This window comes from Columba livia, chromosome 28, assembly GCF_036013475.1.
Source record: "Columba livia isolate bColLiv1 breed racing homer chromosome 28, bColLiv1.pat.W.v2, whole genome shotgun sequence".
Lineage (NCBI taxonomy): Eukaryota > Metazoa > Chordata > Aves > Columbiformes > Columbidae > Columba > Columba livia.
The window spans coordinates 2,198,213-2,209,004 of NC_088629.1; the positions used below are offsets into that span (position 1 = coordinate 2,198,213).

Consider the following 10,792-nt stretch of genomic DNA (forward strand, 5'->3'; position numbering starts at 1 on the left):
CCGCCCCGGGAATCAGCGGCAGAACGCCGGCGCCATCTTGGGGAAGGGCTGACGCCGCGTAGGAAGAAACCCCGCCCACTTCCGGCCTCAGTAAAGAGGGCGGCCGCCCGCTGCGCGCCGGGAAGATGCGCGGGGAACGGAGTGCGCATGCGTGCAGTGGAGGCGGTGCCTGCGCCCTCACCTTAAAGGGGCAGCGCTTAATTAGGGCTCCTAAAGCTGCTCTTAATGGCCGTGTGCGGCTTCTGTGTGGCACGTGGCACAGACATACTGCGTGTGCATGCACACCTTGCACACCCCACAATGCACATGCACGTCCTGCAGATGCATGCACCCAATGCACCCTTGCACACCCCACATTGCACACTCATTCCAATCACCCCCTGCACATGCATGCACCCAATGCACCCTTGCACACCCCAATATTGCACACTCATTCCATGCACCTCCTGCACATGCATGCTCCCAGTGCACCCTTGCACACCCCATGTTGCACACTCATTCCATGCACCCCCTGCACATGCATGCACCCAATGCACCCTTGCACACCCCAATATTGCACACTCATTCCATGCACCTCCTGCACATGCATGCACCCAGTGCACCCTTGCACACCCCATGTTGCACACTCATTCCATGCACCCCCTGCACACGCATGCACCCAGTGCACCCTTGCACACCCCATGTTGCACACTCATTCCATGCACCCCCTGCACATGCATGCACCCAATGCACCCTTGCACACCCCAATATTGCACACACATTCCATGCACCCCCTGCACACGCATGCACCCAATGCACCCTGGCACAACCCCACATTGCACACACATTCCATGCAGATGCATGCACCCAATGCACCCTTGCACACCCCATGTTGCACACATATATTCCATGCACCTCCTGCACATGCATGCACCCAGTGCACCCTTGCACACCCCATGTTGCACACATATATTCCATGCACCTCCTGCACATGCATGCACCCAGTGCACCCTTGCACACCCCATGTTGCACACTCATTCCATGCACCCCCTACACATGCATGCACCCAATGCACCCTTGCACACCCCATATTGCCCACTCATTCCATGCACCCCCTGCACGCATCACACTTGCGCAAACCTTGCACAACCACACTGCACGTACCCCTTGCACACCCCCACGTTGCACATCTGCACGCACAGTCCCCCATGCGCGAGCCCTGGCGCTGCCCCGCGGGCCCGGCGCCACAACACGCTAGCTTTTGCGTTTTAATAAAAAAATCCAATGTACAAAGAGCAGGAAAATGTACAGCTGGTTTGTCTTAACAATAAAAAAAGAAGGCTCAACCTCATCAAAAGAAGCAGCAGGGGCCAAGGGGGCAGCGGGTGGGGGGTGGGGGGTTTGGTGCCCCCAGCACCGGGGTGGTGGGGAGCAGGGGATCTGGCGGCAGACGGTGGGTGCTCATGGGGTGGGCCCATCTGGGCTTGTTTTTCCCCATTTTGGAGCTTTTATGGATCCCAGTTTTATTTCCCGGGGTGACACCAGCGTTGGCTCATTCCCACCCCCGTGGCCACATCCCTCCTCTGTACCCGTGTCCCCATCGTTCCCTCGCCCCCCATCCCACCCCCTCGCCACCTCGCACTCCACTGCCCGCCACCCCAAAACATTACTTTATATTAAAATATGTGTATTAAATTAAAAAAGAAGAAGAAAGAAACCTTCACATTCACCTTTCCCCCACACCCTGCCGCTCCTCCACGGTCTCCCCCCCCCATTGGCAGCGTCACGCCATGTCCCCCCCCGGGACGCGGAGCCTGTTGGCAGCATCGATGTCCCCGTCGAGCTGGAGGCAGCAAGCATGGGAGCTTTCCTCCTCCTCCTCCTCCTCGGTGGTGATCCCGGGCGCCGCGGGCTCCGCGGTGCCCCCGTTGAGGGGCACCTTCTCGCGGCGCTGGGTTGGGGTTGGGGGGCCGTGGGGTGCGCTGCACCCCTGCACCTTGCTCCTGGCTTTGAGCTGGTCCCGGTAGGCAAGGAGACCCAGGCAGGCTGCGGCGGTCAGTGTCACGGCCAGCAGCACGGTGACGGTGACAAACTGGGGCCAGTAAGACGCGCTGGGGTTTGGGGACCCCCAGGTTAACCCCTCCTCAGCCAGCCGGTCCGACTGGGGGGCTGCCCCCCCAGGCTCATGCAGCTGGTAATGAGCCACAGTCCACGTGTAGCCGTTCTCGGTGGCCTGGCACTTGTAGGTGCCGGTGGTTCCCCGCTGCATGATGATCACCAACGTGTGGTTGGGCAGCAGCGTGGTGTCCCCCCGGTCCCCTCGGCCACCGGGCTGCTGCCAGCTGTAGGTGGCCAGGGCGGAGGGCTGGGGGCACAGCAGGCGGACGACGGCGTTCAGCGGGGGGCTGAGCCCTGCGGAGGGAGAGGGGGTGATGCAGTGTACCCCATGTCACAAAGAACCCCAGGATGTGAGGGGTTGGAGGGCCCTGGAAAGCTCATCCAGTGCAATCCCCCCGGAGCAGGAACACCCAGATGAGGTTACACAGGAAGGTGTCCAGGCGGGTTGGAATGTCTGCACAGAAGGAGACTCCACAACCCCCCTGGGCAGCCTGGGCCAGGCTCTGCCACCCTCACCCCAACAAGTTGCTTCTCATCTTCCAGCGGAACCTCCTGTGTTGCAGTTTGCACCCACTGCCCCTTGTCCTGTCCCTGGTTGTCACCCAGAAGCGCCTGGCTCCATCCTCCATGTCCCACTGCACTCCCGCCCCATCCCGCCGTGTCCCCACACTCAACTCTCTGCAGCGAGATCCTCTTGTGGCCCGCGGGCCCGGGGCATGGCCACGCTCCTCCCGCGGTGGCAAGTGCTGGCCGGGCTCCCTGTCTCAATGTCCTGCAGCCACGTGCTCCTGCAGCCAAGAGAGCCACATTAGCACACCAGTCCCCCCCATGCCCCTGTCCCTCCCTCATCCCGGCCTCCCTGGCTCACGTGTCGGTGGCGGAGCCGGGGGACTGGCAGGAGCCCCCAGCGCCGTGCCAGGCGCAGTACGGGTCCCGGGCCAGCACGCACTCGGCACAGCTCCGGTGCTGGCTGCAGTTGGCCAGAGGGACTTGCAGGACACCGCTGGAGTAGCCCACGTAGAGGACGCCCTGGGGAGAACCCCAGAATGTGAGGGTTGAAGGGCCCTGTAAAGCCCATCCAGTGCAATCCCCCCGGAGCAGGAACACCCAGATGAGGTTACACAGGAAGGTGTCCAGGCGGGTTGGAATGTCTGCACAGAAGGAGACTCCACAACCCCCTGGGCAGCCTGGGCCAGGCTCTGCCACCCTCACCCCAACAAGTTGCTTCTCATCTTCCAGCGGAACCTCCTGTGTTGCAGTTTGCACCCATTGCCCCTTGTCCTGTCCCTGGTTGTCACCCAGAAGAGCCTGGGAGCGGGAGGCACATCCCCTACCTTCCCTGGGGCCAGCAGCAGGTTCTTCACCGGCTCCGGTGTCCCGAAGAGCTGGATGCTCTCCACAATGTGGGGACCCCCAGGCAGCTCCACGGCTTTGTGCAGGAAACCCTCCGCTGTGGGGGAACACGGAATGTCACCACATTTCGAGGGGCCAAGGGAAGGGTAAGAGGGGTGAGCAGGTGCCCTGTGTGTCCCCCCACATAAACCCACTCGTGGCCAGGAACATGACGCGATAGGTGACCCCTGAGACACCACGGGTCTCGTCCACCGCGATGCGCGTGTAGGTGACGCCCGTCTTCACCAGCAGTGGCCGTCCCTGGGTGGGTGACACCTTCCCGTCCATCAGGAAATGATCCTTCATGAAGGTGAGGGCTCTGTCGGAGGAGGGACCCATGTAACACTGCGGGGAGAGAGGATTTGGTGCTGCGTGGGGGAGCTGAGGCACCGGGGGACAAGGGGGAACGGGACGTGCCACCAGGCTGCCCCACAGCATCGGTTTGGTGCAAATTGACCCCCTCCCCACCACCTCCCCCCAGAGCAAACTGGGGCAGACAAAACCCTCTCCATGGAGCCCAGCGTCGGCACTCACGCTGCCGGGCCGGGGACTCATGTTGGAGCCACTGTAGACAGTCCAGCGGGAGCTCTCCTTGTTCAGCTCCTTGTACTTGCCCTCGAACACCTCCTGCAGATCCTCCTGGCTGTAGGCGCAGACGGCGGCGCTGCCCACCCTGCCCACCTGCCTGCGGGGACACCGGGGTGTGCGTGGGGGGCACGTGGGTCCCCGGGGCACCCGCAGCCCCCCGGGAGCCGGGACTCACCACTGCGAGGTGAAGACGGCGTAGAAGTCGGCACCGCCGCCGCGGCGGGGCAGGGCGAAGGCGTGATGGATGACGTTGAAGGGGAAGTGGCCGGGCTGCGAGCACACCAGCTGCGCCTTCAGGAACGTCGTCCACTTCTTCTGCAGCACTTTGTCCCCCCCGACGTCGCTCTGGGGGAGCCAGGAGGATGCTCAGCCCCGGGGTTACAGGAGCTGGGTATCACTGTTGTCCCCCGTCATCGTCCCCACGCCCACCTTGCAGACACGGGCCACCCGTGGCACCAGGAGACGCTCGAAGAAATCAAACTCATCGGCTGTCTCCTCGAAGAAGAAGTAGACCTTGTCATCGCCGGGGATGCTGAAGGAGGCCACGAAGGCGGCGTCGGCTGCGGGACACGGTCAGGGTGGGGGGGTTGGAGCAAAGGGTGGGTGTTACAGGCACCCCCTGGCACGAGGAGGGTGCGGGGGGCACCCCAGGACCCCGCTCACCCGAGAGCCAGCGCAGGAAGGCGTCCGTCTTGAGCAGAGTGCGGCTGCCCAGCGAGCGGGAGATGATGGGCTCGTTGCCTTGGAAGTTGTTCATGGTGCCGGCGTAGAGCTCGCCGTCTGCTCGGGGACGAGGGGACGTGAGCAGGGACCTGAGAGGGGTGCCCACCCGTGGGGACCGGTGGCCCCGTACTCACCCACCAGCAGGGCCGTGTGGGTGTGCTGGGGGTCGAAGGGGCACTGGCCCTTCCCGTCCAGGAAAGGTTGTCCCCTGCTGCTGGACACCAGCGTGAAGTTCTCCAGGTGCTGGGGGAAAGGGGACGAAAATCAGCCGGTGGAGGTCAAACAGCCCCCAAATCTGCATGAAGTTGTTGTAAGCTCTGTCTGGCCTGTGGGGAAGCTGCAGTGCTCACTGCCTGCAACTGGGGAAACTGAGGCAGGACACCCGATGGACCTGGGATCCAAAATCAGGGTTTTACCACCTGCATCTGAGCTGGCGGGTGAAAAGCCGTGGTCAGAAACACCACGGGCTCCTTCAGTTCAGGAAACACAGAGGTCTATCTGGGTGGTGGGGATGCCCAGCACCCCCCATCCCAGGGGACTTCCCGGGATGCAATTATCTCCAACATCCCCATCCCACTGGAGCTCCTTGGGCCGGGGTTTTCTGGCTCCTCACGGCAACGCCACAACAGGTCCGGAGAGCCGTCCCCATCCCCATCCTTCATGGGGACACTCACGATGTAGGTGCACGCGGGGCTGAAGGCGTAAGTCCCGCAGACGTAGAGGTGGGTCTCGTTCAGCGCCACGAGGACGCGGATGAAGTTGAAGCATTCGGTCTGTGGGGAGCACAGCGCAGAGGCGGGGGCTGAGCCGCCCTGCAGCTCTGAGCGCCCTCCCCGTGCCCCCCCGGTGCTGTCTCACCTCCTGGCTCTTCTTCTTAAAAGCACACTCGGAGGTTTTCTCCGCTGTGGGTCCCCACATTATCTGTGAAGGGAAGGGAGATGGTCCACAGCTGCCCAGTCTGAGTGGGGAAACTGAGGCACAGCAGAGAGCACCCCCCCCGGTGCTCCCCAACAGCGGGTGCTGCTCACCGAGGCTTTGGCGCGGATGCTGCCCACGGTGCCGACGGCGAGGGACAGCACCCGGTCCCGCGCCCCCACGTACAGCTCCTCCTCGCTCTCGTGCAGGAGAAGGATGTCGTAGTGGGACACGTTGTCCTGGCTGAAGTGGGTCAAGGTCCGGCGAGGGTCCCCTGGCAGGAGCAAAGGGGGATGACGGGGACCAAGGGACACACACATGTGCCAGCGCCACCGCCACCATCGTTAACCCGGGGCGGATGCGGCAACTGCTGTTGCGGCTCGTGTCACCTCTCACGGAGGAAATGGGGTGCGTTACTTGTCCCACGGCCCCCCCATCGCCATCCCTGCTTCCCCCTCCAGGTCCGCACCTCCGCCCTTGTCCCCTCTGGGTCCTGCTGCAGCGCTGGGGTGTCCCCAGGCTGCAAAGCCCCAGCATCCCTCGCCCTCCGATGCTGCTTTTCTGTGCTGTAAGAACCGGGGTGCACTTTTCCCCATGCTGCTCTAGGGCCACGGGGCGACGCTCCGTTTGGGGATGCGCCATCCCCAGGCGCCAGCCTGGGGGGGTTACAAGCCCCCCGGGTGCCTTCAAGCACAGCCAAGTGCCGCCGGCTTCTTGTTTGTCCCCAGCAGCCACCAAGACAGGGAAAAAGAAAAGGGACATTTTGCAGTTCTCAGAATGGCTGCGTGGGGAAGGGGAAGTGGAAGTGCAGGCGGGGGCCTCGGGGGGTCACAGCCCTGCCGGGGGGGACACAGACCCCTCCTGCCTGCCACTGCCACCTACAGCACCCGCAGAGCCATCGCTTTGTCACCTGCCGTTTGGCGGGACACCCGGGCAGGACGCGGTGCCCTGCACCATGGAGGAGGCCAAATTTTCCCCACCCAGGGTGGCCCTGAGCAGATCCATGGGTGCCGGGTGGGAGCCAAGACCCCTCTGCCAGAGCTGGGGTGTTTGGGAGCCAACCAGCCCCATCACACCTGCCCCAGCAGTGATGGCCCTTCGCACCACCCCACTGCCACCAGCACCTGTCCCAACACCATGACTGCTGGCCCACCGCTCCAACCCCGCGTGGAACCATCGAGGGGGACAACAAGACAAAGACGCTGCGATGGGGCAGCTCATGAACCCCAAACACTGGGTGCTCAGCCCTGGGGGCAGATGTTCTCCCAAGGCGATGCTGTCACCCCCCAGCCCAGCTTGTCCCCATGTCCTCCCTGTCCCTTGTGCCGTACTCACCGCTGGGGAAGGTGATGCGGGGCAGGGGTTCGGCACAGATCATGGCAGCCGGCATCACCACGCCGCAGAGCAGGCAGAGGGCGGCTGCGGGCATGGCGGGGGGCGGCGCGGGTGCCCCCCTCGAGGGTCGCAGCACCGTCCCTGCGGGAAGGGTGAGGGTTGGGGATGGCGCTGCCAGGGCTGCGTGTCACAGGCGGAAATGAGAGGGGGAAAGGCAGCACCCGGCGCGGCGGGGGGGCCGCGGGGCACCGGCATCTCGAGCTGTGCGTGGCCCCTAAATATGGGTGAGAGCGCCTCAGTGGCACCACAGCCCAGCGGGGGATGTCCCCATGCTCGGCTGGGGTCCCCAAACCACGACCCCCCTGGCACAGGGGCATCCAGACGCTCCTGCTTTGCCCCCACGGAGCCTGTCCCCCTCAGGGGTCCCTCTGCATGACTCCCAAATGGGCCACAAGACTAGAGGGGTAACAAGTCAGCCCGTCTCCTTTGCAGCTCGTTCTGCACCCCTTGTCCGACACAATGAGGAAAGAGCAGCACCCCAACAACCGCGCGGTCCCCGGGACCCTTCATGGGCAGCCACTGTGTCCCCAGCGAGACGCGTTATTGGCGAGCGGCGTTATTGAGCGGCATTATTGAGCGGCATTATTGAGCGGCATTATTGAGCGGCGTTACCTCTCCGGCAGGTGAGGACGGAGCGGGCTCACCTGCCCCCCTGGAACATCGGTACCCGGCGCGTCCCCAGCCCCGGGGCCCTGTGGACAGGACACCCCCCTGGGCCCATGCCCAGGGTCCGGCGGCGCTGCCAGCCCCACGGCTCGGCCGCGGCGGCGCTCGCTGCCACCCAGCCCAGCCCAGCCCAGCGCGGCCCCGCCGGGGACTTTGGAACCAGAAAGTCCTGCTGGAAGAGGACGAGCCTCAGCAGGTTGGGCTGCGGGCGCTGCTCCCAGCCCGCCTGCGCCTGCCTGCGCGGGGAGGGCGCGATCCTGCGGGAGGGAGCCGGGACGGGAGCCGGGGTGCTCTGCTCCTCCAAATGGGGTGTCCGGGGAGCGATGTGGGGGGAAATGGGGTGGCTGGTGCTTTCGTTCCCTTTCCTGGCTTATCTTTGGGGTGAGAGCAAAGGAACGATGTGTCTCCTCCTGACTGTGAGGATTGAGAGAGGGTTTGAGCATCAGCTGCGCAAACAGCCCCCTGGGGCTGATCATTGCCCCCCAGAAACAACCCCCGAGGACCAAGCATTGCCCCCAACAAACAGACCCTCAGGACCAAGCATTGTCCCCCAGAAACAGCCCCCCAGGGACAAGCATTGCCCCCCAGAAACAACTCTCTGGGGCTGAGCATTGCCCCACAGGAACACCCCCCCAGGGCCAATCATTGCCCTCCACAAACAGCCCCCCAGGGCCAAACTTTGTCCCCCAGAAACAGCCCCCAGGGCCAATCATTGCCCCCCACAAACAGCTCCCCAGGACCAAGCATTGGCCCCCAGAAACAGCCCCCAAGGGCCAAGCATTGCCCCTCACAAACAGTTCTCCAGGGCCAAGCATTGCCCCCAACAAACAGCCCCCCAGGACCAAGTATTGGCCCCCACAAACAACCCCCCAGGGCCAAGCATTGCCCCCAACACACAGCCCCCCAGGACCAAGCATTGGCCCCCACGAACAGCCCCCCAGGGCCAAGCATTGCCCCCCAGAAACAACTCTCCAGGGCCAGGCGTTGCCCCCCAGAAACAGCCCCTGAGGACCAAGCATTGCCTCCCAGAAACAGCCCCCCAGGGCCAAGGATTGCCCCTCACAAACACCCTGTAGCCCCCAAAGCTGAAGCCCTGGGGTCCCCCCATCACTCCAGCCACATCTGGGGTACCCCAGCCACCCGCCCCAGCCGAGGCTGAGGAGCACCCTGCTCCCTTGGGGTGTCCTTACCTGCCACCATCCACCCGCCGGGACCCCCAGCCCCGCGAGGGCAGCGCTGGCCCTGCCACCTCGCTTGGCCAGGACAGAAAGCTCCTTGTGAGCACAGAAACTGGGTTACTCTGCCCCGGATTTCCCACTTGGCCAAGGGTTGGCTGCGAAACGGGGCCGCACGGAGGCTTGGACCGGCCGCATTGTTCTGCCCTGGGCCGCAGCCACCGGGGCCGATGGAGGGGGAGGAGGGATCCTCGGTGAGGCTGAAGGCTCGGGAGAACCGTGGTGGGGTTGGGGAGAGTGTCCCCCGTGGCAGGAGCCTCAAGGGTGCCCAGCAGTGTGGGGAGCTCCGTCACAGCCCCAAAGTGTCCTGGGGACGTGGGGACACGAATCTCTGTGTGGGATTTGGTGTGTGGAAGCGAGCGTCCCCAAGGGCCTCTCAGCATTGGGGGGGTTTAGTTTTCACTGGTGTTTTGGGGTTTGTTGCTTGGTCCCCTGTCCCACCTGCTCTCCAGGTGCCCCCCATGCTGCCAATAATCACTCACCCTCCTGGCAGAGAGCAGTTTAACCTGCCCGGGGACAGAGTCAGACCCAGGGCGTGAGCTTAGCAAGGCGAGACGTGATTGTGCATGGCAGACACGAAGCTGGTGGCCACATCAGCCCTGACCTGCACGCCGAGACTTTCCCCATGCCTCAGTTTCCCCAGTGGTGGGGATCTGGGGTCCCAGCACAGCAGGGAGGAGTGCGGTCCCATCCGCCCCCCACCAGGAGCATCCTGTGGATTGGGGGGTGCAGGGGTGCTTCCAATGCCCAGGCAGAAATCAGGGGCTGGGGGAGCCTGACTTGGAGGGGGGGGGAGCTCCTTTGGCCCCCCCGCAAGGCATGGAGCAAGAAGGGGTGTGGGGGGGATGGAAAACAGGAGAGGGAAGGGGGATGCAGGAAGGATGTGGGAAGATGCAGGAGGGGAATCTGGGGGGTGAAGTGGGAGGTAGAGGAGGGACGTAAGGGGTGGGGAATGCACAGGGCAGGATGCCAAGCGGGGGGGGGACAGATGTGGGGTAGAGCAAGAAGGAGACGAGAGGATGCACAGGAGGGAACTGGGGGGGGTAGAGAGGATGTGGCCGGACGCAGAAGGGATGTGGGAGGAAGAAAGGGTGCTGTGGGAGGGGTGCTGTGCCGAGGGTGCTGGCTGGGGGGTGCAGGCACTTCAGCCCCTTTGTCACTTGCGTCGGAGCTGTCGGGGGGGTCCCCAAAACCCGCCCCGCTATGGCGACTGCTCCCAACCCCGGCCCCGCGCTCCCTCCCCGGCCCGAGGGGCCCCCCCAGCCCGTCCCCGGCCCGGTACCGACCTGTGGCGGCCCCGGCGGGCGGGCGGCCGGGCCGGCCTGGCGGGACCAGCATCCCTGCGGGGCCACCGGATCCTGCTCACGTCGCCATGGCTACGGCTTTACCTCGGCCGGCCGGGGCTGCCCTCCCCCCGCCGCCGCGCACGGACACACGGACCGGCTCGACAGACGGACAGACAGACGGCTGCGCAGCTCATGCACGGCCACGCACAGCCTTGCACACGCGTGTGCGAAGGCATGGCCGTGAACACATGCACACGCACCTCCCTGCAGATGTGCACAGACACCCCTGCGCACCCACATCTGGCCTGCCCAACGCCTCTCTGACACATTCCTGTGCCCCCGGAACTGCATCGGGTCCCTTCGTCCCCTCTTTGCTCCCCGCTATGTGCACCGTGGCCCTGCAACCCCATCTCTGCATCCCCGGATCTGTACTGAATCCCTGCACCCCCCTCCCTGCACCCCCATCCCTGCAACCTCATCTTTGCATCCTGGTAT

General features: G+C 64.3%; 1 protein-coding gene across 3 annotated transcripts; it reads right to left on the reverse strand.

Moving 5' to 3' along the window:
* Positions 1-1,234: 1,234 nt before the first annotated feature.
* On the reverse strand, positions 1,235-10,453 carry SEMA4A (semaphorin 4A). Of its 3 annotated transcripts, none has more exons than XM_065043261.1 (15): positions 10,298-10,453; positions 7,051-7,191; positions 5,829-5,989; positions 5,659-5,721; positions 5,475-5,573; positions 4,935-5,043; positions 4,741-4,857; positions 4,507-4,637; positions 4,253-4,422; positions 4,024-4,174; positions 3,645-3,834; positions 3,432-3,547; positions 2,966-3,126; positions 2,773-2,885; positions 1,235-2,391 (listed from the first exon to the last, which is right to left on the reverse strand). In XM_065043261.1, the coding sequence occupies exons 1-15, from the start codon at positions 10,347-10,349 to the stop codon at positions 1,763-1,765; spliced, it is 2,403 nt and encodes an 800-aa protein (XP_064899333.1). In that variant the 5' UTR covers positions 10,350-10,453; the 3' UTR covers positions 1,235-1,762. The 3 variants fall into 3 exon arrangements, with proteins under 3 accessions (XP_064899333.1, XP_064899334.1, XP_064899335.1); XM_065043262.1 differs by lacking the exon at positions 10,298-10,453 and adding an exon at positions 8,967-9,071; XM_065043263.1 differs by lacking the exon at positions 10,298-10,453 and adding an exon at positions 7,723-7,863.
* Between the last annotated feature and the right edge of the window lie 339 nt (positions 10,454-10,792).

Coding starts and splice junctions, on each gene's coding strand:
- SEMA4A (XM_065043261.1), bottom strand. CDS start 10,349: ATGCTGGTCCCGCCAGGCCGGCCCGGCCGCCCGCCCGCCGGGGCCGCC. Junction 5,574..5,658: donor TTAAGAAGAAGAGCCAGGAG/GTGAGACAGCAC, acceptor TGCTCCCCACAG/ACCGAATGCTTCAACTTCAT. Junction 5,044..5,474: donor GCCCCGCGTGCACCTACATC/GTGAGTGTCCCC, acceptor CCTTTCCCCCAG/CACCTGGAGAACTTCACGCT.